Source organism: Cimex lectularius, unplaced genomic scaffold (assembly GCF_000648675.2).
Source record: "Cimex lectularius strain Harlan isolate CLEC.00 unplaced genomic scaffold, Clec_2.1 scaffold27, whole genome shotgun sequence".
NCBI classification, from domain to species: Eukaryota; Metazoa; Arthropoda; class Insecta; order Hemiptera; family Cimicidae; genus Cimex; species Cimex lectularius.
In genome coordinates, this window is record NW_019392670.1 from 2,225,345 (window position 1) to 2,252,420 (window position 27,076).

The following is a 27,076-nucleotide window of genomic DNA, read 5'->3' on the forward strand; positions in this document are numbered from 1 at the left end:
CGTATGTATATTGTATTGATTGAGCTTTGTATATTTTAGTGTATCAATTTGATTTCACTATCAGCCTATTAGCCTACTGCACAATTCAGTAGAATAAAACTAAGAGCCAACAGTATTTGCACTTTTCATCTAATTGTAACCAAACTTTTTACAATAGGCTTTAATAAAATCCAACTTTACTGTCTTAATAATTTAGTTTCTTAAACTGTTAGCGTACTTATCTAAGTTTTGATTGATTTCTAAGTCTTCTCCTGACTGAGTCGGCATGTTTATGTCTCCGCTTTGGTCATCTTTACTAGTTTAAAAGGAAATACCCAGTATGGAGTCCTATAATTTTTCTTTTCCAAATCTTTCCTGCTGAGTGAGAGGAAAGCCTTTGCCGATTATCTCTCTTACGATTACTCTCCTTTCTTGCCACTTGTGCTAGAGTGTTTCGTCGTCTAGCCATTTTTCCTGTTACATCATTAGTACACTCCCCCGTGCGTCTAATTGTGGGTAGTTGAAAGAGAGACAGATAGAGAGAAAAAGAGGAGGGAGAGCCAGGTAGAGAGAGAGAGAGAGAGAGAGAGAGAGAGAGAGAGAGAGAGAGAGAGAGAGAGAGAGAGAGAGATAGACAGACAGACAGACAACAGAGACAGCGACATATACAAAGACAGAGAGGGACAGGGAGAGACCTCGATAGATGGGTAAAAAAAGAGACAGACTGGCAGAAAGACAAACAGGAAGAAGGAGAGAGAAGAAGAGAGAGAGATGAAATAGAAAGGAAAAAGTCAGAAAGAGAGACGATAAGAGATAGGAAATAGCGATATTGAGAGAAAAAGAGATGGTAGAGAGATAAAGATACAGGAAGAGAAAGGGAGAAACATAGAAAGTATGTGTATGTTAGAGAACGAGAGAGAGAGAGAGAGAGAGAAAGAGAGAGATAGAGATAGATAGATAGATAGAGAGAGAGAGAGAGAGAGAGAGAGAACGACAGAGACAGATAGACAGATAGACAGATAGACAGATAGACAGATAGACAGACAGACAGATAATAGAGACAGCGACATATACAAAGACAGAGAGGGACAGGGAGAGAGAGGAAAAATAGAGAAAGAGTGAGATAGAAAGAAAGGTAGGTACCTCGATAGATAGGTAAAAAAAGAGACAGACTGGCAGAAAGACAAACAGGAAGAAGGAGAGAGAAGAAGAGAGAGAGATGAAATAGAAAGGAAAAAGTCAGAAAGAGAGAGGATAAGAGATAGGAAATAGCGATATTGAGAGAAAAAGAGATGGTAGAGAGATAAAGATACAGGAAGAGAAAGGGAGAAACATAGAAAGTATGTATATGTTAGAGAAAGAGAAAGAGAGAGATAGAGATAGAGAGATAGATAGAGAGAGAGAGAGAGAGAGTGAGAGAGAGAGAGAGAGAGAGAGAGACAGGAAAAATAGATATAGTGAGATAGAGAAATCGGGAGAGAGGGTGAGAGAGAGAAAGAAAGTGATAAAAAGAGATAGACAGAGTGAGAAAAGAAAAAGAGAGAGAAGAAATAGATTGAGAAATAGACAAGGAGAGAGAAAATGAGTGAGAAAGAGAGAGAATAAGATATGGGAGAGAGATAGAGAAAAAGACAGATAGATAGAGGTATAGAAAAGTGATAGTGGCAGAGTTGGTTAGAGAAAAAAAGAATGTGACAAAGAGAGAGAGAGAGAGAGAGAGAGGGAGAGAGAGAGAAAGAGAGAAAGAGAGAGAGAGAAAGAGATGGAAGAAAGATAAAGAGAGTGAAAGAGAGAGAGATAAAAAGTGTGAGAAAGAGAGAGATAGTGTGAGAGAGGAGGGAACAAATAGATATAGAGAGATAGAGAAATCGGGAGAGAGGGCGAGAGAGAGAAAGAAAGATATAAAAAGAGATAGACCGAGTGAGAAAACGAGGGAGAGAGAATAAGAGAGAAAGGGACCGTAGAGAAGGAAGTATTAAGTATAGTTTCAAAACATAAAAATACAGAGTATCAGTTGTAAAAAATTATTCACCTCTTAATAAAAATATTTTATTCTTTTTAAATATAATTATTTTATTGTCATTGCCGTAGAGTGGACTGTTATCTGTTCAACTCCGCCTTTATATGAATAAATGCGTTATTGAAAGATGAAGGGTCTGGAAGGGGAAATCAATTTGGTCGGTCTACGAAAAGAAGGATCCCTTGCTACTATAAACATCCCAGGATTGAGGCGACATAAAACGGGAGGGTTGGAAAATGTTCCCCTAGAGAGTTGATAATTAATTCCCGATTTCCGTTCTTCTCTCCCTCAGGGTTAGCCCTCCGCCTCCGACCACCCCTTCACCGAGGAAGGCTAAACGCTATCTCATTTCGTTAATACCGGGCATCTGATGATCCGAGATTTATACAAAATAAATCAATCATAATAGAGCCACATCTGGTAGTCCTTCGAGCCCCGAGTTCGAGAGACCAAATTGAAACATCGGAAGCCTGCAGTCACCCTTTTGTAAAACAACCAAGGGCGGAAATTCAACTTCGTACCTTCTTCTCAAAATTGGTTAACTATAATTTCGAGTGGATAATTAATGCATTAATTACACACCTATTTCAGCATTATTCACTTTCCTTACTAGAGAGGAAATCGTAATCTTATTGAGCTTTTTATGCATCCTAGAGGTTTGTACGGATGGGTCCACGGTTTTATGCAGTCACCCGTATCAACTCCTGGAGAAATGGATCTAAAGGTTTGTTAGATTTTGGAACTGGAATGACTGAATTCTTGGTTCTAAGTAAGTCGATTTAAAGTCCAACCAAAGCCATTGATTGCTGAAAGAGGAACAGCTTTGTAGTAGGTTGGTGGTGAGATGATACGGCGAAAGGTAAAAATTGCTAGAATTTTTTTTAGAGTTTGATCCTAAATTTCTTAATATATTCTTCTAAACAGGAAAGGTCCTGGAGGTTTATGAAGGCTACTGGCTCTGGGTTTGTTAAAAGGAAGCGTTATAGTGTGCATACGTGAATATTTCAACTTTGGGCTAATGTTGCTGCCTTGTGGAACACCCGTTTCCGTTATTGGTTGATGTTTCGATACTTCAAGTAGCTACCGGACAGATAGGCTTTTAGGAGGAGGTAATAAGAGAATGGAAGGATGCTCTTGAATTTTTCAGAGCAATGTGCCGTACTCGATCGATGCGACCTTAAGGTAGAAAAGTATCATGAACCATTCTCTGAACATGGGAGATGGTCTTGAGGGTGCTGAAAGCCACTGAGATTTTCTGAAAGAATGACGGTATCGTATATTTGAGAAATACTGTATGGGAATTTATGCCATTCTCCGGAGCTCCCCAGCTCATATATATAAAGTTGGAGGTTTATGGGCCGATAAACAGCTGAGGTCATCACCGGCCCTTTGTAATTTTTCCTTCTTTTTCTGACCTTTCACGCGTATTTTTTTTTAACTGCAGTCATTTGAGCGTTTCGATCTGGTTACTGAATCTATGCTTACATATACGTATACTACGTCGATATCCTAAAATTCTACCTCTCGTTTGTACCTCAGAACCCAGCTCATATCGGCTGATATCATTGCTGTTTGCCCATGCTAAAATATTGGAGACGATGGTGCACAACATGTTGAAAAGCACTGGACAAGGCACTCGTGGCAACTCGGCGATCAAGAAGGCTGGTCGACTATCCACTGCGTTTTTCAGATGCATCAGTTGGTGAACAGTTCTGGCCACAGATACTCTCTGGGAATATTCTTGGAGGTATAAAAAGAGTTTGAATGTGGTGGCACGCTCTGAAGGATGAATTGCGATGGAACTACCCGACAGAGCTGCTCAAAATCCTCTGGAAGTATCTACGGGAAAGAGTCGCGTTTTTTGAAAGTGGTGAAGAGGAATCCACGCCCATTATAAAAAAAGGAGTCGCAAGGATCCGTCTTAGGGCCTTACCTTTGGGACGTATAGTTTGAAAGATTTCTGACCAAGATTGAGTGGGTTGAGCTACCGACGAGTGTGGTGGTTGTCATTGATTTGTGCAGGTCGGTCTATCTCAGGCAGAATAAGCGGTCGATAAGGCGCAATATACGTCACTAAAAGGTAAGCACAACGTGCACTCACTGCCTGTGGTTAGAGCGAATGACCAAACCGTCAAACCACAAACATATGTCGGCATAAAGATGACGGCAGGAATGCGATATGGTGCCAACCTCAACTCTCTATTCAAAAAGAGGTTTGCCATCAGGCCATCACAGCCCTCGCTTGGGGAGCCGCTTGCAAGAACAGGACGATTTAGTTGTTATGCGAATCGGTGCTTTTATACGCTGCCACGACATGGACGTCGACTGGAAGCTCCTCGAGCGGGCGCAGCGCCTGTCTTTCCTGGCGGTCCCTAGGGCCTATCGAACGTGTCCACACATGAACTGCATGTGGTCCCTGGACGCTTGCCGATAGAACTTCAAGCAAAATAAAACGGTGCAAAATGGGATTTCAGGGACAAGTGCCAACTATTCATTGGTTCCGCCCAGAAGGCAATATATAACCGAAGGATAAAGTTGAAATTTCTGGATATCGACCATTTTATTTAACAGGCCACGGTGACTTGTGATGATTGTCCTCTGTCGATGCTGAAACGATTCGAAACATTGAACGTAACAATTGGTTGTTTAAAATGCTAGAGTGTACAACTTAACGATTTTATTCAATTGTTTTTCAGATTAAATCCAAAAATGGATGAGATTGAACACTTTTTCATATTCGACCTAGCTTCTTTAAAACAGATCTCTTTAAAGTAAAAATTCAAAATTATCCTTATTGAGCCTTGTAACTGATGAAAAGTAGTGGTTTAAGTGAGCCGTCGCTGTGAATAAACGATTTGTTTAGACGGAACAAAAACAGAAGAGGGAGAGTTGATGAATGAAGTTAAAGTGATGACCTTAGGGGGCATTTGTATTTATACACTTCACTCCTCTTTTCCCTTCTCCCTTTTGAGAAGAGTGGGCGGTAATATCATAAATGGAGGCCAATCTCGAATATCGTTTTCCAAAACATTATGAAACGCTCCTCGGCAATTCCGCTTTCACTCCCCTTGCTAGTATCATTTCTCTGATGGTATCAAACGTATTATTTATTCCTGGACGAATGGAAAGGAGTTAATTGAAGATCTCTATTAAGTTTCAACATCTAAAGCCGAGAATTAATAGGCGATAAAATTTAACTCGTGGCTAACGTATGCAAGATCAAGACCTTTATAACCTCGAAGATTTGAATAGTCCGTCTGCTGCCGAAACACTTTTAATTGATATTGTTTGGGAATGTATTTTTTTCATAATTTTATTTGTACCCTATACACCTTAGTACATATAACAAATCTGATCACAAAACTTTTTCACAAGGTCACAGCAGTAACACTAATGCCAGCACAGCACCCAGATGAAACATGCCATAAGAATCCAGCCAATGCCGGCACTAAGTGTGAATTATCCTTAATCCCAGGGGCAAGGAGGTCTCGAGGCCATCGTCAATTAATGCGACGTGGCGGGTTTTCGGGATAGAAATTGGTTGAGAGGGTCGAAAGGTAGGGTAAGGATGGATTGAGAGGTTGGTGTGAAACTTTTGAAATCGGGAACGGTTGATGTCGTTCTGTAAAGTGAGGTTAGTTATATAGCTTTGATAATTTGTCTGACGACTTTGGTTAAAGTTTGGTTTGTATGCGGTTAATGTTGGATGGCTTGACAGAACCCACACATCGAGAGTATGTCCAAAGCGGCCGCAGTGAAGTCTTGTAAAAGGTGAGTTTAGTATTTACCATCAAGATTTCAGTCCTAGAAATCTTCATAGTAGTCCAAGTCCTCATCATTCTGCTGTCTAAGTTGTCTTAAGTGGAAGTGATGTAGATGTAAACGAAAGTCAGCAGGGTAAATGTTCTAAAGTACGGGACCAAAAATTTTCCCTTGTGGGGCACCGGCGTGCAGTGGTCGGCTATCTGAGTGGGTAAGTGTCAATTTGTGCTTGGGCAGTAAGTATTTGGATTGAATGGAAATCGGTACTTCCTTGTTGTTGATGTACCGCGGAGAACTGTTTTTTCAATCTGAACGTACACTGAGTACATTTTCCTTCATTCAGACTTGTCCTCCACTTTTGGCACCAGTTTTCGATAAGCTCAAGGTGTCTGCATCTTGGAAGGTAGCTTGGTTCAAGTAAAAGGACAAAATGGTGATAGGTGGTGATGAATGGTATAGGGTGTATAGGTAGGTCAGCAGTATAAATTATATTGAGGAGTATGGGACTAAGAATGCTTGCTTGTGGGACGCAGGCTTGTGTCTGGCCTCCGAGAACTGGCACCTCACGTTGAAGCAGCTTTCGGATAGGTACGATTTCAGGATAGGATAATAAGGAAGTGGTAGGAAGCGTTTAAGTTCTAGCAAGTCCGGGTGACAGCCACTTTCAAAAAGCTATGATACATCTAGGAACGTAGGCAATAAACTTTATTCTCTAGAGCAGAGGAGATAGTGTCGACATCTCTGAAACCTTGTTGGATCGTGGAATAAGAATGAATTATTTTATATTATGTATGGGTTAACCGGGTGTTAAGCGCTTTAGAAGTGGCTTCAAGGATTTTGGACATGGAATGAAGAAGGCTGATGGGTCTGAAAGATGTTTATGGTATTTAAGAGATGGGTATGTAAGAGGATATTTGGTTGGGAGGTTTGTAAGCTTTAGGAAATTAGAATAACGAAGGAAAATTTCCCTAATAGATGAGAGTGGTTTGTAGGATGACATTAAATATGGTGGCTAAGAAAACTATGGCCTTTTGTGGGAGGTTGTATGGTGGAGGTATATCATGACCAGGGGATTTTCTACATGGGGATTTGTGGTACTTCACTTCAGAAGGATGAACAGAGTTGGGTGGGAAATGTAGAGGTTGTGTGCTAAAGTTATGTATTTATTACCCCTAGTGCGTGAGGGACATCATTGAAATATTGAATAAAAGTAGAAAGAAAAGTATTCTTGAATAAATATTTATTTGAGACTCCCATGATGATGTTTTGTAAAGGTTTGAAACCTACAAAAACCGCTGTTACGAAGTGAAATTAGTATTTTGTTCTATAGACCACATTTTTTCGCTGATCCAGCACGTCTTTAAGCACATATTATTTATTGAAAGTGCCCAGTTTCTTGTTGAAGAGTAATCGGATTCCTCTCTTGAAAGGTATTCGGGGTTTGTTTGCCGAAAAAGTTCAAACGGCCACGGTTAATAAAGTTACAAGGAAAGCTTTTGATAAGATTAACCCCTGGGGTTCTTCCTCTATAAAATACATAACTAAGGCTCCCCCCGGAATGATGGAATTCTTTCAGGATTACATCGAGGGTGGAAACAATCTCTCTCTTGGGGTCCCTTCGGATAACTTTACCTTTAGAGGGGCATCCGAAAAGTGAGGATTTCTTCTAATATTATTAGTTTTTACGAGACAAACATAATAAATAAAAACGGTAGAAATTGTTTAAGGATTCAATGGTGATACCTAAAAAGAAAAATGACAATTACCTTATATGTATTAGTTATGTATAACGTATGTGTATAAGTTTTCCCAGAAATACACTTGTCTTTTCGGGAAATGTTGCTTTCTTGCATATAAACTATTAACCGTATTTGACTTACAAATCATTGAATCATTTTAATGCAACGTTTAGAAGAAATAATATACAATTTTTAACAATGGTATATTGGCTTCTACCTGGTACCAGCAAGCTCTTTCAGATCATTTTGAGATGTCCATAGATCTCAAACAAGGATGTTTATTAAGCCCAGAGCTTTTCTCTCTCTCTCTCCCTATCTTTATCTCTGTCTCTGTACATCTATCTATCTTCTATCTCTATCTCAATCTCTAACTTCTTTCTATGATATAAGTAAATACTTACAAACATTGCAATAATTAGTGGGGTTTTAATTTTAAAAAAAGAATTTTTTTTCAAATGGTAACATACCATCATTCGCGCATTCACCAAGTTAATTTGATTTTATGAAAAACTGTGAAAATCAGTTCATAAAAACGTTAACTATTGTAGAAATAACATGTTAAATCACAAATTGCAAAAGACACAAAAGGAAAAATTAATTTTTCTGTAGCTTTTTTATTTTGTTGAACACGTTGTAATGATAATCTATTAGAATTTTAAAAATAATTAAAGTAATTAATATAAATTTAGATAACTGACAGAAAGACAATTGAAAAATGTGATAACATTTATTACAATAACAGTTAAAAGATTTGACTTTCATTTGCAATATAATAACTTTAAAAAAATAAATTATTAATAATATAGTAAAATTTATTCCAGTTAAATTTTAAACATTTTGTGACGACATGTACTCAAAAACACATAAAGTGGGCTGATAGATTGTAGATAGATACAATGATAGTAAAAAAGGGAAAGAAATAAACAAACAAAAAGATAACGAGAGAATGTATGTATTTCAATGAGTGAGTGAATGCGAGGGTGAATGGGTGGTTGAGTGAGCGAGAGAGGGAACGAGTAAGGGAAAGAGAAAGAGAGGAAATGAGTGATTAAAAGAAAAAGAGAAAGTGAGAGTGTGAGAGTGAGAGAGAGATATTGTGCGTGAGTGAGAAAAAAGAGAGAGAGAGAGTGAAAGGAAGAGAAAAGAAAGAGAGACTGAGTGAGTGCGAGAGTGGGTGGGTGAGTGTAAGAGAGAGAGAGAGGGAGAGAGACAAAATGAGAAAGTAAAAGAGATAGAGAGAGTGAGTGGGAGTTTGTACGAAAGAAAAAGAGAGGAAAAAAGAAAGAGAGTGTTGTAAAAGAAAGTGAGAAAGAAATAGAGATAATGAGTAACAAAGAGAGTGAGAGATACTAATAATAAAAAAGATAGAAAGGAAGAGAGAAAGTGAGTGTGAAAGACAGTGAGAGAGACAGAAAGAAAGAGAATGAGAGAGGTACTGAGAAAGAGAAAGAGTGAGAATATGAAGAGAAAGAAAGAGGAAGCGAGTGCGAGAATGGATTGGTGAATGTAAGAGGCAGAGAGAGACAAAGTGACAAAATAATATAGTGAAAGAGAGAGAGTGAGAGAGAGCCTGTGAGCGAGTGAGTGAGAGAGAATGAGAGAGGGTGAGAAAGAGTGAAGAAAGAGATTGCCACAGTTCTTAAATAAATATAAGTTCAACTGCTGGCTTATTGCAATTCTGCTCAAATCATGGAATTTAAGTACGAGTTAGCAGATCCTACAGGTGTTTGATTGTATTTTTTGTACTTTAAACTAAGACAAACCCTCAATAAGCTAATAAAAGATCTGTAATTGATTGTATTAATATTTCTGTTAGTAGTCTTGATTAAAGGCTAAGAAAGTTTCTTCCAGCTCAAAACGCCGGATGTAAGGGGAGGAAATCCTACTGGAAGGGTACAAATTAATATTTAGACATTTATCGCAGCCATTGAGAACAAACGGGTTTGGTGTATTAATTGAAATAAAAGACCTAACTCCGTCAAACCGGAGTTTTACTGTAATCCATGTAGATTCTAAACAAACGATAATTCACCTGATTTAATTATGATGTAGTTAACAGCATAATTTTTATTGAAGTCTGCTCGGCTTTGAGATGACTACGATAATTGTGGTCCGCCTATTGTCTTTATAGAAGAAAGGACGAACACTAGTATATTTTAGTTGTTAAAGTTTGAGACAAAATTCAGCTCGGAGAATAAAGCAGTTCGGGGCGTCGGTGACCGCAAAGATTTAGGCGTTGACACGGCACTAATCACTAAGGTAAAGGTCCCGGGTTCGAATCCAGCCTTGCATTCGAACCCGACGTAGTTACAAATGGGCTTTTTTCCAAAAATACTGGCTCCCTGAGGGTTCATATAACCTCACAGTCGAAATACCCTCATTAAAAAATTAAATCAACCATTTTTAATTTCGTATTAATACTTTTTAATTTCACATTAACCCTGCTTAATTTCTTGTTATTACTTTTTAATTTTTAATTAACCCTTTTTAATTTTGTATTAATCCTTGTTAATTTCAAATTAACCCATTTTAAATTCGTCCTAAAACTATTTTACAAACAAATTAACCCTTTTTCATTTCAAATTAGAACAAATTAGTGTTCTTTTTTATCGAAAAAAAGACGAACGCTGGTTTATTTTTTCTGTTAAAGTTTGACACAAAATTCAACTCGAAGAATAAACTAGTGTTCTTTTTAATAATAAAAAAAGAAGAACATTAGTTTATTTTTGCTATTAAAGTTTGACACAAAATTAGACTTGTACAAGGAAATAGTGTTCTGCTTTATCAAAGAAAATACGAACGCAGTGAATTTTTCCTGTTAAAGTTTGAAACAAAATTCAACTCGTGGAACAAAGTAGTGTTGTTTTATCAAAGGAAAGACGAACGAACGTTTATTTTTTCTGTTACAGTTTGACACAATATTCAACTCGTAGAACAAACTAGTTTTTTCATTAAAGAAAATACAAACACTAGTTTATTTTTACTGTTAAAGTTTGACACAATATTCAACTCGTAAAATAAACGGATTTATATCCATGTCAGCAGATCGAGATGTAATATTTAGAGATTATGACGCCCGTTATATCAGTATTTAGCTTACATTTAATTGCAATTTATGACAAGAGTCGCAATTGTGGATGCCTCAAGGGAAAATTGCATTAGCCTCAGCGTAGCGGAATGATGGACTAAGTAGTGGGTGGATTGGGACGGAATTAAGGGTTTGCTCCGACAATAGTTGACAGGATTAGGCCCTGCTGTTCCCTTCTTCCATCAAATAAAAGGGTAATCGCATCAAACGGTTCGCGGACCATCAGAAGCAGCCCTGTTTTCAACATTTCTTCAATATCCTAATTACGGATAATTAATCTCCCGGGTTCATTCCATTTCCGTTCCCCTTTTCTTCCTTTTAATGCCTTTCTTACCGCGGTAAACGAAACTCCTGACAGCAAGCATGAAATATTACACATTTCATTCAATGTTGTAGTCATTTGAACGATTCAAAACTTGAAAATTTAATCAATAAAAATACCGACAACTGTGAAGTACGTCAGCTTTCTCCAGTTCTTTCCAGGTTTGCCATCGAAGCTTGTTGCTATCTTTTCATTGTTCAATACTTTCTTCTAAAATTTCAGTTTGCAGAAGGAAGAAAGGCTTCTTCCAGTTCCATTACAGTGACTTGCCTGTTCTCTTTATGTCTTGCAATACTGCTTTGTATCCTTGTTCTTATCTGTGCTATAGTTTTGTCAGCACCCGACCTTTCTTTCTGTAGGGGACTTTTTTCAGAATTTCATTTAAGCCACTGTACTTATTCCTATGTTCCAAAAGCAGTCTTAAATTTTTAAGCTTCCACGACCCAGTGTTTTCTTCCATCAATCTGGATGTCCTATTTTGGTTTATTTGCAGGTTTAACAGATGGCTTTCGTTTTCCAGATAAGTCGATATTCTTTTATTGGGTTTCAAATGTTTCTCTGCGATGTTCCCTACCTTACTCACCTAAGGTCAAACTGAGGATCTACACGTACACTGCGAATGACGACGCGATGGCGTCAATCACTCAACTGTTTCAAATGTCTCACAAAATATCTACCTGTGAAACAATTTAAAATAAAGTAAAATAAAAATAGGGTTAAATTGAACATAAGCATGTTTAATTTGAAATTGCAAAGCGTTAAACTGAAGTTAAAGATGGTTAATTTGAAATTTTAAAAAGGTTAATTAGAATTTAAAAAGGTTAATTATGAGTTAAATGATTAATTAATTTGAAACTAAAAAGGCTAATTTAAGTTAAAACGGTTAATTTGAAATTAAAAATGGTTAATTTGACGGAAAATAGCATTAAGAGGAACTTAAAAAGGGTTAATTTGAAATTAAAAAGGATTATTACATAATTATAGAAGGTTAATTTGAAATTAAAAAGGGTTAGTTTGATGTAAAATAGTTTTAAGGCTAAATTATAATGGGTTAATTTGATGTAAAATAGGTTTAAAATGAAATTAAAATGGGTTCATTTGAAATTAAAAAGGATTAATACGAAATTAAAATTCATTAATTACTATTTAAACAAAGGAAATTTGTTGCGAAAAAGGGTCTATTTCAAATAAAGAAGGTTAATTGGAAATTGAAAAGTAGGCTAATTTGATGGTAGAAAGGGTAATTTCAATTAAATTTAAATTAAAAAAAGGTTAATTTGAAGTTAAAAGGGTTCATTTGAAGTTAAAATTTTACTTTACATAATTGATACCATCTTCTAAGTTTTTGAATGCTTTAAACCGTTTATTTGTAACTAAAAGTGTTAATTTGGAGATAAAAAGGGTTAATTTGACATTTGAAACGGTTAATTTGAAGTTAAAAATTGTTCATTTTAAATTTTAAAAAGTCAATCTAAAGTAAAAAGGGTTAATTTGATATTTAGAAGGATTAATTTACAATTAAGAAGCGCTAAGTTAAAAAACGGTTAATTTGAAATTAAAATAGGTTAATTTAAATTAAAAAGGATAATTTAAAGTTTAAAACGGTTAATTTAAATTTTTAAAAAGGCAAAATTGCTTCGAAAAAATTCTAATTGGAAAATAAAAAGGGTTAATTTTTCAGAAATATATAACTGTAATTAATTTTCATACGGTTTTTAAGAGACCAATTGTTTTATATTTAAAAAAAATCTGAAATTAATAATAGAAGAATGATGTTTTATAATTTTACATTATTTTTAATTTTAATTGAAATTTTTATACGGTCTTCTAAGAATGCAAATAACCAGGGAAAATGTACTGTTAACCAACACAAAACGGCAACAATATTACCATAAATTCGTTAGATTTCGTGGTCCGATTGACCAAATAGCATCTTTCAATTAATTAATCTTTATGTAAGGTATTGGTTGAGATAAAAAAGTCGAATTTTTGAAAAATGGCAAAAAGGAGGGAAAATTCGAGAGGTTTGGTTGAGATGGAAGCCGGCGTATTTAGCCGAAGGTCGTGTGTTCGAATCCCGCTCGTGACACTGACGTTTTTATCTTAACCCATACCTTGCATAAAGATAATTTAATTGAAAAATGTTACTACAAATAATTCACAAATGATCATTTTTTTTATCAAATTTACGTTCATTTAATCAATGAATTTCTGGTCTTAGATTGGTATTTAATCAATAACCGGAGAAACTTTATGAATAAAATTATTAACGTTATTTATTATGGTGAGATGACGAAATTAATTATGTTACGGGAGGAGAAAAAATTAACAAACAAAGGATTGATATATCAATCTGATACTGCGTTTATTGCAAAATAAAATTCTCAAATCCACCTGAATTATACTTTACGTTATTTTATTTCGGCTTTTATTTTAACCCATCTTCTAATTGTTTTAAATTCGGTTCACAGAGTTAATTTGTAATTATATGGGTTAATTTTAAGTTAAAAAGGATTAATTTGAAGATAAAAATGGTTAATTTGACAGAAAAAAGCTATAGTGTATTGCTAGGTTCAGAAGTCTACTACTTCTATAAGATAAAATTTTTCTTCAATTATGAAATTCTTGTAGGAATTTTTTTTCGTTTTGCCCCATTATGTACTTACCTTATGTTTTAACATTGAAATTATAATCATCCTCTTTTCCATGTTTGTTTAGGAGTCGAAGATTATAGTTCTCGTTGGAACTGCGGGCCACAGACGGTTGTGAGGGCGACCAGGTCACCTCCGCCGCCCCAGTTGGGAGGCGGAAAGCTCAAATCCCTCGGCCTCTCGTGCGTCGTCTGCGGTGACACAAGCTCTGGAAAGCACTACGGGATCCTAGCTTGCAACGGATGTAGCGGATTTTTTAAAAGGAGCGTTAGAAGGAAACTAATATACAGGTAATCGACATTTTTAATACCATTTCTTACGAATGGTTACCTAAAAAAAAATTATTTTCGTTATAAAACATTTATCAATAAACAATAGATCTGTCGTCCTCAAATTCATGGTGTCTTAGCTTTGGTAAATAAAAGACTCTATATAAACAGTCTGAGGCAACAGGTGCAACTGACGGTGATGGACACGGTTGGAGGATGTGAATCCAACGTTGATAAATTATACAGGGGAATGCCTACGTTCAATTGGACAAAAACATTTTACAATAAAGAAGACATTCTCTCGCCGGGTACGCATTAATTTTCGTCCTAGATTGTCCGAAGACGATTACCTAAAATCTTCGATGGAAACATCGAAAAAGTCCAGCTTTTTTCGTTCATAATGTTAACGAATTCAGGTTTCTGAATTTCTTTCATTAAACACAAATAATCAAAAAACCGATTTTTACTATGTTTAGAGCAGCAGGATATGCTCAATATTTTTTATTGGTTTGCATGTTTTAAACAGTTTGTCTTTTCGTGGTATGATTTGCTCCAAGTATACTCCGCATATGCCATTATTTGGCCTAAGCTCGTAAATAATTGACGTTTGGACACAGTGAAACCATGAATTGTCTTTTAAAGAGGGGTGGATAAAAAAAATCCCCGGTAGAAATCCCGCTATTTATACACTGACAGGCAAAAAGATCCACCGAATTGATTTTTTTGCTTGATAAAAGAAAATTCTGCCCCTAATTTGTCCCATTGTTTTTATCAATAAATATTTGTTCATGCTATATTTTAAATTGGGAATATCAATTGGACGTAAACACACTTAACCTTAATCCAGAACAAGGATAAAGGATTTTTCAATAGTTAATTTTTACGAAATTTAACATTTTTCTTCAGTCTCTTTTGAATTATGAAGCAATAAACTGTTAGTTTTCATCTTTATTTTCTTAATTTCGATTTTTAAACTTAAAAATGCTACTTAGTGCTGAGGATGTTGCGCCTGGTGTGGCACTTATTGATGATGGACGATGCATCAGGTATGCGGGCTATTGCCATCGGAGTTCTTTAAGAAACTCTGCGAGACGTTTTTGAGAAACTGGGTCCAACCATAGAAGGCCCGGTTTTGAACAACCTAGGGTAACAGAACCACAGGATGGCCGTTTTTTAATTTTGGGAATTTTGCAAAACCTTGCTGTTATTCAAGCGATTCATCAGCTCCAGGAAGTTCGAGGTGTCCAAATTTCTGAATGCATTGCTTGAAGAAGATTAAATCTGTATGACTAATGGCTTTTCGCCCCGTAAGAGGACCAGAATCGACCAGAATACAGAGTTGTACAACTCCCATTTGCTCGAGAACAAAGCCATTTATCTTTGACGTTTGGTCTGCTGTACTTTTTACAGATGTGAGTATATTTGCTCTACGATCTCCAGGTGGGCGTGAAAGAGTGTGGAGAAGGCGAACTGGAACGTACGACGCCTGTAATTTTTCCAACAGCCAATCTTTTCAACTTAGCTCAGTAATGGTGTGGGCGGGAATTTCAATGGAGAGTAGCACAAAGTTGGTTGTCGTTCGAGGAAGGTCTTTGACGGCCACTCTCTATGTGGATGAAATTTTGGAACAACATGCGTTTCCTCCTCAAACGTTTATGGGATAACCTGAAAATAACGAAGAGCATGTCCATCACTTCCTGATACACTCCACGAAAGGACTCTTCCTGAAGAATGGGCCAACCTCCAGCAAAGAGGCATTTCCAGACGGGTAGAAAGTATGCCGATGCGTCTTCGAGATGTAATTAAGCCAAGAGGAGGAAATGGCACGATATTGAAAAATCTAATTAAAACAAATTTTATCTGTCCGTCTTTTTTTCATTTTTAATTTTTCTTATCAATTTACATATTTTTTTACTTTTTTTAGACAAATGTTAAAAAACGTGAAACTTTGATTAATATATACAAATATATACAAATCAATTTATATTACAAGTGGGTGGAATTTACTGCGTGTCAGTGTATTTAAGCCATTTTCCTCATTTTGGATTTTATACTAGTTTTGGCGTCTTGTAAAGGAATAAGAGTAGTAGTCGCCACACTTTCCCTGGTCGCCCGTTTGGCTAGACCATCAGCCAAGGAGTTGCCCTCAATGCCAGATTGTCCTCGAACCCAAAAGAAACAAATATTTACGCACTTCTCTTGTTTCAGCTCTAATGCCTTTTATGCTACCATAAAGATTAAATGATTTCAATCAGATCTAAAATCAAGGTGTTCCAAGCTTTGTAACGAGCTTTTTGAATGCCATATCTTCGATACCGCTCCTTTAGATCTTACTGACCCGTTAAAGCATATGGTGAAGAAAAAGTGGCAACGTGAGTCGCCCACCGTCTTGCGCACAGATAGCAGGCCAATCCCACAAGAGACCATTCTCATCCCCCATTTTTTCTGGATATGGAGGACCGTCATTAAAAAAACTACCTTGCTAAGTATTTTGTCAAATGAAATAAGCAGTTAAGTCCCCAATCCTAAAACGCTATCCTGGAGAGTTAAAACTTTTTGGTTCATGAGAAACTACATATAAATAAACTTTTACGTGACTCAGGAATTTTTCCCAAATAAACAATAAATAAATAAAAATAAAAAGAGAAAATCAGCAGTTAAACTCCCTGTAAATTCCAGTTTTGTTAAAAAATTTTTTAACCAATATATGAAAGAAGAATTCTTTATTTTAATACGTAATTTGATATTATTAATTCCAATTAACTTTAATGTAGTTTTGAAGTTTTTTTCGCTTAGAAAAGGGTTCATTTGATATTAAAAAGGGTCAATTTAAAGTAAAAAAGGTTAATTTGACGGAAAAATTTGTCCATTCTTATTCCAACGTTGAGCTATTTGAATACCATAGAAATATCCGGGGAGTGGCTCTTTTGTTTTTTTCCAATATGCTCGTTTTTCAATAATAATGCTGGAGGTTTTGTCAATTCAGCCAGGAGTTCTAGGTCACATCAGTTATTTGGTGTCGAAAATTTTTGTATAACTATGATTTATTTTTTTAATTTCTACTGTCCGATTTACCGAAGAGTTTCAAAGAATATATCCATTTTATAAGGACTTAAATACTGTTATTAATTAACTAATATTTTTACGTAAGGTCTCGGTTGAAATGAAAATTCAGTGACACGAGCAGGATTCGAACCCACGACCTTCGGTTCATTTCACGATAGGTCAAGTGGTTAGAGCAGCGGCGTATTTAGCCGATGGTTGTGGGTTCGAATCCCGCTCGTGACACTGACTTTTTCATTTCAACCAAGACCTTACGTAAAAAGATTAATTAATTGAAAGAAGTTATTTGGTCAATCGGACCAGTGACCGTTTCCTTTATTGAGATCATCTTCAGGGCCTGAGATTTATAAACATTGTTTAAATTTTACAAATACATGTTTTACATCCTACATGTATTTGTAAAATTTAAACAATGTTTATAAATCCCAGGCCCTGAAGGTGATCTCAATAAAGATCGAAACGTTGGCTCGATAAAGAAAATGTTTTTCTAAAACCTACGTCACACCAGACCGCATCTAACGACCTCCAAATAACTATTATTAAGAAATTTATCATTTTAACTAATATAAAAATTGTCTTTGAATATCAGAACTTGTTTGAAGGTTAATGAAATTTTTCTTTTTTCAAGAAGATATAGATGGTTTTCTTTGAAATCGGCCTTATCCCTGATTTTATATGGGAGATAATCAGTGCAAACCTTAATTCCGGAGTTTAACTTTAGATTAATTCATCCGTGCGGCGGAGGATCTGGCCTCCTGAGTGATCTTATCGAACAGTTTCTAAATCCTCTGCAACGACCACTTGATGAATCGACTTTTGAGTCCACTAATCCAGGGGGTTGAAAGGGGGCCAAAGTTTCCATTAGGGCCCTGGTACCATGTGTGGAAGAGGGAGAAATCAATTATACAGAAGTAGTGCGCCTTTTTAAATCGAATCTTAATACCCTGCAGTGATTGACCGTGTAATCCTATTTAGGGTCGGCTCCATCCCATTGTTCGACCCTCTTCCCCACAGACTCCCACTTGTCACCTACAAATTACTGAGAGCGTCTCCACTCTGCTCTCTGAAAGCTTTCAAACTCAGGTTTCATGTTTGTTGACGTTTGCAATATTGAAGTTGTAACGGAGTTATATCTGCCAGGCCTACCAATTTAGAACAGCCACTGCCTTTTGTCCGCCCTCTCCGTCGGCACAGCACTGTTCTAGACACCGTCCTTTCACAACCATCAACACAATTGTCTTCATTTGCATATTTTACTACATTTTACTCCTACAATCGATTCATTTATTTATCTAAAACTGCATCCAAGTTATTTAAATTTTCTAAAGGACATTCCACACATTCCACAGAACACTTCTCTTTATTTCCCACCTTCGATCGGCCTCCATTTCACCTTGTATTCGACAATAAATAATAAGCCATAATTTTTATATTTAAACTCATTGTCCCACCATGCATTAAGTGAATTGAAGTCCCCCGTTAGAAGGACTGGGTGAGATAGATCATAAATTACTTTCTTTTTTTCTTCTTCATCCCAATTCTTGTTTGGTAAATACACAGACATGCAGTAAATTCCACCCACTTGCAATATAACTTGGTTTGTATACAGGGTGAATTGCTACTCGTGCTACAAACTTCTCCAGTAGATTCTTCACCCTAAAATGAACAAAAAAGTTCATATTGTCCATGGTCCGNCGGACCATGGACAATATGAACTTTTTTGTTCATTTTAGGGTCAAGAATCTACTGGAGAAGTTTGTAGCACGAGTAGCAATTCACCCTGTATATTGTTATACATTAATTAAAGTTTCACACTTTTTGACGATTAATAATCGAGTCTTTGTTTAAAAAAGTACAAAAAAATGTAAATTGCTAAGGAAAATGGAAAAAAGAGGAACAGATAAAATTTGTTTTAGTTTTGTTTTAGATTTTTAATTAACATTTCAGTATCGTGTAACACTCATTGTTGATTTTCACCAGTTTCCTACGTACACTGGTTATTTTTAATTAATAAAAATTTATCCATCTTATAACTTGGTTACATACCTCTTTACAAGAAAAGGAAGCTGATCGAGGCGAGAAAATAAAAATTTGATTTTGGGGCAAAAAAAACCACTTTCCTCTCTTACAATAATGATATTACAAAAATCTATTTTTTTTTTGTCACAGCGTGAATGTGTTTATTTGATTGTGAATGCGTATTAATGTGTGTTGTTATACTTCGCATGCGCTCGGGATTGATATTACTAAGCTGTCGGATGCCCCTAAAAAAAATCAAATAAATAAATAAGAAAAATAAATAAATAATATTTATATATGTATAGAAAGTTTCAGATTAAAAAGTCTCCTCACAAATTAAATGTTATTTGATTTATTATTATATTTTTTCTTTTGCTACTTTATTATGTATATATAATATAATTTAAATGTAATGTTACTGTTATTTGTATGTCTTATTTTATGTTTGCTTTTTTTTCATGTTGTGTTGTATCAAACCGACTACCCTGTATTCCTTAATTGGCTATAACAGAGGAATTATAAATATAATAATAATATGGTCTTGCAGAGACTCCTCTGGCCAGTGTGTCTGGCCTCTTGTAACCCAAAATTCCTTTGTGCCCTGATACCCAAGATATCATCTGGTTATTGTTTTCTCTTGTTTTCTTAATATCCACATACTTGTCACATCCACATACACGAGTTTGGTTGGAAAATATGAATAAACTGAGTGGGTCAGTTTGAAGATGTCGTATGGTCATTGCATTTTATTTATATTAATGATTTCCCGTTTGGGTTCCCGGGGTATTCGCGTTATTGTCGAATGAAGCGAACTGTTTCGTATCCGTTCATACGCGTCGGTTACAATTGCGTCGTCGGCACGGAATTAACATGGCCCTCATGTTAAACCAGGTTGGTTACAGACAGTAATCATTTTCCATCCATCGGCCAGCTCACCTGTGATTATTGTTTCAATATTAATAATACTGCATATCGAAATTTCACAATACAATTATCACGCTATATTAAACACGCATTTACATTCAATTCATCCATGCGGAATTCACGGGCATGAAGCAATGGTCCTTTAATGCGCAAGCACGTCACGGTTAATTCAAATTAATCGCAAACCATGTACTTAGGAATAAAACTAAAGTTTACAAAAATAAAGTGGAGCGTTTCAATTGTTTTTTCATTTTCAAAGAATGGCCGATTTCCAAATTCCATACGAAATCCATTGTATTTCGTGGTCCGATTGACCAAAAAACTTCTTTCAATTAATTGATATTTTTGTGTAAGGTAGTGGTTGAAATGAAAAAGTTAGAGGCACGAGCGGGATTCGAACCCACAGCACCACAACACCAACACCCCAGCCGAAGGTCGTGGGTTCGAATCCTGCTCCTGACACTAACTTTTTCATTTCAACCTTACATAAAAAGATTAATTGATTCCATACGCAAATTGAGGTTAAGGTTAAAAAAAAGGAGATGACTGGGACCAATTTTGATTTATTTTGCCATTTCCATCATTGACTAGAGCTCTTCGTCAAGATGACTTTTTAACAGATTCAACAGCTTCAGGCCTTGACTTCTCTCCTTGTTTGTATTGGGTTGTCCGGAAAATAATGCAGGATTTTGGTATTAAACAAAAAAAAAGAAACTAGTTACTTTAAAGCAATGTTCTTTAATCAAAATAATTTCCCATACTCTCAATACATTTCTCCCAACGTGTTGGTAACTTATTAATTCCGTCTGAGTAGAATTCAGAATTTTTAGAATTGATAAAGTCAATAAANCTACTTGACGATCTTGTGGGTCGTGTCCATATAGGAAAGCCCTCTGTTCTGGGCTACTATCGAACCAAGGACTTCATTTTCCTAGCAATATCTGCCTAGTCATGTTTCTGCTTCCGAGTTACTCCTGTATTAAATCTCCCTACGTTTAGTACTTCTGCCGTTATTTTCTGTGATGCTCCCTGAGGAATCTCATTGGTATTCCCATCATTAGAGGGCCTTGACTCTTCTTCTCCCGGGAGAAGGATTTTAGTCCGCATATGGCATGTTCAGGGATGGTTATTTAGCCCAATACTATTATCTTTATTTGTACATGACCTACTTGACGATCTTGTGGGTCGTGTCCATATAGGAAAGCCCTCTGTTCTGGGCTACTATCGAACCAAGGACTTCATTTTCCTAGCAATATCTGCCTAGTCATGTTTCTGCTTCCGAGTTACTCCTGTATTAAATCTCCCTACGTTTAGTACTTCTGCCGTTATTTTCTGTGATGCTCCCTGAGGAATCTCATTGGTATTCCCATCATTAGAGGGCCTTGACTCTTCTTCTCCCGGGAGAAGGATTTTAGTCCGCATATGGCATGTTCAGGGATGGTTATTTAGCCCAATACTATTATCTTTATTTGTACATGACCTACTTGACGATCTTGTGGGTCGTGTCCATATAGGAAAGCCCTCTGTTCTGGGCTACTATCGAACCAAGGACTTCATTTTCCTAGCAATATCTGCCTAGTCATGTTTCTGCTTCCGAGTTACTCCTGTATTAAATCTCCCTACGTTTAGTACTTCTGCCGTTATTTTCTGTGATGCTCCCTGAGGAATCTCATTGGTATTCCCATCATTAGAGGGCCTTGACTCTTCTTCTCCCGGGAGAAGGATTTTAGTCCGCATATGGCATGTTCAGGGATGGTTATTTAGCCCAATACTATTATCTTTATTTGTACATGACCTACTTGACGATCTTGAACCCTCTTATAGGATGGCCTATTGAACCAAAGACTTCTTTTTCTTGGGAATATTTGCCCAGATCAATACATACGCTTGTGATGTCTGCAGTATTTGGTCAGCAGTCCTGATATTCAGTCTTAACTCGTCCAACATTAGGATACCTTTATGTTGGAGCTTCGATAAAAAATAAGACCGGTGATACCAACGAAGCAAAGAAAACGATGCCATCATTTTATATGCAGGTATTTATATTGGAGCGTTGAGAAAAGCTTGGCAGCCGAACGTCGACAAGAGCGGTGCTAATTGTTCTGCCCAGCTTTTTCGCTTTGATCAGATGTGGTCGGCATGATATGGACAGCTTAATTAGTGCATGTCCGACGAAGTCAAGTTGGACCAAAAGCTTGGCGTGAAAATTTTGGAACCAGGATCAGATGCCGAAATCGTTGTAGATAGTGAGGTTACGGTCGTAAAAAATTGCTTGGAGAATTCTTCTGAGGACTTTTCATTACAAGGATGTCTTTATAGTGTTAATGTTATTTTTATAGTGTTAATCGATTTTAGACGGTCACATTTCGTAGTTATCTTCGGTCTTCTGTTAAGTTGTTGTCTTTTAAATCTTGTGTAGGGATTCCATGTCAGTCTGCTATCTAAATATAGTCCTAAGTATCTTAGATGAATGAAAGTCAGTAGCTCTTTGTTGATGTATAGTGAATGACAGAGCATATTTTCATTTGACACAGGGTACAATTTTATCCTCATTTTCCTTTAGTCTACTTTATGTACTGATCTTTGATAAACTGAAGGTGTTCTTGGATGTTTGAAGTCGCTAACAGATTCGAGTTCTAATGGACAGACTGGATGGAATGAGTTTAGGATCGGACCAAGAATGATACCTTGTGAAACACCGTGCAATTTGCGCTTCTCGGGCGACAGAGTCCACTGACGCTCACACCTTTTCTTTACCACATTATTTACGATTCGCGAGCATGGTGTGAAACTTTTGGAAGTGGTTTCAGGAAAACCAGTGACTCCAGATCGTTCATCCGAGTTTCCACATTCAACCCCGCCATTAGCCTTATTTCATTCATCGTAAAAATACAAAGAAACGTGTTTACGTCCAAATTTTTCCATTAAATTGTAACATTTTAACTGGATGGAACATCCATTAATATTTGGCTTGGAAAGATGTCTCGGCCGAACAATCCGTGTTAAAAATAACACCACTGGAACCCATTATCGAGGAAGTCATTAAATTCAAAAGCCACACCCAGTGACAGAAATATTGCCTGCGGCCGGTTGGGAAGTTGTCGCTGCGGTGTCACCCGGAGGGCAATCCTAATTGGTGCGAAAGCTAAGGGGGAGCCGGCAGGATCTTACTTTTATCGACAGCCCCTCACGTGGCCTGCCGGCCATCCACAATTCGATTGACAACGCACACGGAAATAAGTGCTCCAGGCAAAATTGTTTTTATTTTATTTATTTTTTAACTTCCAAGTTTTTTTTTTACCTTTGAATTTTTTTATTAATTTCCAATAATCAAGATTTCCAATAATCAATAAATCCTGACAGTAAAATGTCACAACTCACAACCATCCAAAAATCGTTTCACTGAGAAAATATATTTATTTTCCAACCAATTTATAGTATTTTATAGTATTTATAGTATTTTCCCGTCAAATTGAACCTTTTTTTTATCAAATTAAACATTAAATTTAACAACAATTAAACTTTTTTTAATGTCGTATTAATCTTTTTTTTTAATTTCATATTAGCCCTTTCAATTCCGTATTAATCCTTTTTAATTTCAAATCAACCCTTCTAATTTTCATATTAACCCTTTGTAGTTTCAAATTACTTAGGGAGTTGGTGGCCGCAACGGTTTTGGGTTGAAAAGGCGCTCATCACTTTAAGGTAGAGGTCCCGGGTTCGAAACCAGCCGCCCTGCATTCGAAACTGATATTCTTACGAATAGGCTTTTTATGAAAAACTCCTGCACCCTCATGGTTCATACAACCTCATAGTTGACATACCCTCGTAAAAAATAATAAAAATATAAAAAATAAACTAATGTTGTTTTTTATCTAAGAAAGTAAGAACGCTAGATTATTTTTCTTGTTAAAGTTTGATCCAAAATTCAACACGTAGAATAAATTAGTGTTTTTGAAAAACGAACACTCGTTTATTTTTCTTGCTAAAGTTTGACATAAAATTCAACTCGTAAAGAAACGGATTTATGTCTATGACAGCAGATCGAGAGATATTTAGAGATTGTGACGCCTTTTTAATTTAATAACGAATTTCATTTCAAATCAACCATTTTTGATTTCGTATTAATTCTGCTTAATTTCACATTAACCCTGCTTAATTTCGTAGTAATACTTTTTAATTTCGTCTTAATGCTATTTTACATCACATTAACCCTTTTTAATTTCAAACTAACCTTCGATAATTTCAAATTAAGCCTTTTTAATTTCGTCTTAATGCTATTTTACATCACATTAACCCTTTTTAATTTCAAGCTAATTTTCTATAATTTTGTATTAATCCTTTATCACATCAAATAAATTTATTTAATTTCAAATTCACCCTTCCTTTAAACCATTTAAAAACTGAAGGTGGCATGAAATAATATAAACATGTAAAATAAAATTCCTGTATATTTGCGATTTATTTAAACATAAAATATAAGGCATCATAGCATATAGGGCATCCTAGAAGGCCTTATGTAAATTGACCACTCCCACTGATCTCCCTGTCAGGTCCATGGATGATTAAGATTTCTGCGGTCGCAATCCACGATTTTGCTTTCCCTCCTCGTTTAGGGTGAAATGGCGGGAAATCTAACGAGTGCTTCGGATGCAAATTTTGAAGCAGGTTCTCCAGCAAGGGATGATTCTCTCTGTCGCCTTTCTGTCCATATCTCTTGTCTAGTAGTGGATAAAAAAGGATGACCGGAAGGCATTGACCCCTTTCAATAAATAACTGTTTTTGGACACTGCTATATTTGGACAACAAAATTAACAATGCGCGATGTTTCTCAGCTGGACCCTCGTGTTCGACTGACTCCTTCAGCTCCTTCAGGTTCCGGGGTGTATGAAGGGGTGGAACAGGGCTGGATTGATGTGAACTCTTCTCGGCTAGCCAGCCTAGAGCCTGGCCAATATGGACAATCTCCCACATATATAATGTTTGAAATTTAGGGGCTTACATACGACTGAAGTCATCGCCGGCCCTCTGTGTGTTTTTACTTCTTCTTCTCGTCGGTCTTTTACGCGTATTTTCCACCCTGAAGCCTTTTGAGCGTCTCGATCTGTTACTGACTGTTTGTTTTTCTTTTTTTTCATATAACATTCGTTTTTATGTAAAATACCACCAGAAAATTAATTACAGTTAAAATTAACAGTTGTAAAAATTACAGCTAAAAACAAACGATTCTTCTTTTAATTCCAATTTTTTTTAATATAAAATAATGGTTTGTTTTGATACTTCATTTTAAGAGCAATAAATTTTTATATAGTCTTCTAAGAGTCCAATTGATTTTTTTAAAAATTAACGCTTATATTCATACCAACTATTCCTTTGTTTTAATGCTTTGAAGAAAGGGTTATTTTAAAATTAAAAAGAGTGATTTGAAGTTTAAAAAATTAATTTAGATTAAAAAGAGTAACTTGGAAATTTAAAAAGGTTAATTTTATGTTAAAAGGGTTAATTTGATTTTTAAAAAGTTAACTTTAAGTCAAAAAATGTTAATTTGATGTAAAAAAGTTATATCAGGGAAAAAAACGTAAGCAGAGCAAAATTAAATTGTTCCATTTATCCGTGTGGTCTGCACAATTACGAACCTGTAATTATGTTGTTACTGATCATTCTAGTCTGTATATCCTCACCGTTTTGTACTGCCAGACGGGTTACGCCGTTCATCGAAGATTTTAGAAAATTTGAATCCCTAAAAAAAGACTTACGAATAGCCTTCTTCACATATTTCGAAACCATAACAGAAATGACCAATTTCGAAATTTATAAAAAGGCGATTTTTATTACTGTTTTTGTTGAAGAAAACTATGCTGAGAGATAAACGGACTACAAAGTGTACATTTAACATTAATAATAACTTAACCTGGGAGCTGTGATTAAAGAGATTCCTGTGGCTCTTCGGGCTTAAGGACCTGTGATTTGATCGTTTTTCGGCAATTCTGTCCGCCTGTCCTGGCTGGTAAGGTAAATACTTCATTAATAGTAACTTTGTATTATTTCGTTTTTAACAATAAACCAACTAATGTGAATTCTTTGGTGTTAATGATATATGATAATATATAATAATAATCCATTTACGTTTTAGTGGTCAATAGACCAAGTTACTTCTTTTAAATAATTATTCTTTCTATGTAAGGTCTTGGTTGAGATAAAAAGTCAGTGTCACGAGCGAGATTCGAACCCACGACCTTCGGTGAAATACGCCGATACTCTACCACTTGGTCACTATAGCTCGTGACAAAAAGTGGCACTGTCTTTTTTATCCCAACCAAGACCTTACATAGAAAATATAATAATATGACAATCATTACAATTTTCTTAAATACTGTTCGAAAAATTTCATTCAAATTTTTCTGGCTTATTTGCGAATTTATGCCAAACAGTTATGGCGAACAAAATTTTGGTAAAGTGAGTTGGTTCAATTTTTTAAGAATTTTTAATTTGGGAAAAAATTTCAACTGTTTCTTACTTGAAACCTTTTTTTCACAAACTATGGATTATTTTTAAAATGCATTAGCCATAACTCTTTCATTTTATCGGATTAATTATGTTAAAAATTAATTATCAAAATCGGTTTATAAGATTCTGAGAACAGTGTACTTTTATGCATGAAAACTCGGTTTTTCAGGGCAGTTGAAACACTTTAAAATTAATTCGCGACGGAAACACATCAATGTGATTTTTGAGGGTAAATCCTAATCTCTTTTCGGTTCTAAAAGAGTTCATAAAAATCCATTATTTTTAGCAAAAAGTCGCCAAAAGATCAAAACAAGCACTAAAATCAAAAGAAAGCTGGAGGTGGACAATCATGAACAGTTCTGGGGCTATTTTTTAATAAGTATTATAATAAATATGAATTAAATTTGCGTACTTTTCGCTTATATATTTGAATTTTCTATAAATTTTTATCGACATCTTTTAAACATATGTACAATTTTTGGTAAATATTAGTATTTTATCAATTTTTGTTATAAATTTGTTTCAATTGTTTAATTTTTTCAACGTCCCTAAAGAAATGTGTGGCGATTAGTGACCGTTAATCGATTTCTAAATAAATAAAAGTCCCTAAAGAAATTTGAAAAGAGTTCGAAGAGAAAAAAGTTGAAAATGAACTTTTAATAATGACGAAACTGTTGATTAAAGTACTCCTAGTACTCGCCTCTTTCGTATCATTGAAAGTTAAATTTAATAA

At 35.7% G+C, this 27,076-nt stretch overlaps 1 protein-coding gene across 3 annotated transcripts in view; it reads left to right on the top strand.

Moving 5' to 3' along the window:
- The window catches only part of LOC106667147 (photoreceptor-specific nuclear receptor-like), a 97,059-nt gene that overhangs the window by 24,905 nt on the left and 45,078 nt on the right, over positions 1-27,076 (top strand). For all 3 annotated transcript variants that reach the window (XM_024225266.1, XM_024225267.1, XM_024225268.1), the window contains exon 2: positions 13,629-13,851. In XM_024225266.1, coding sequence (XP_024081034.1) covers positions 13,629-13,851 — 223 coding nt within the window. The remainder of the gene's footprint in view (positions 1-13,628; positions 13,852-27,076) is intronic.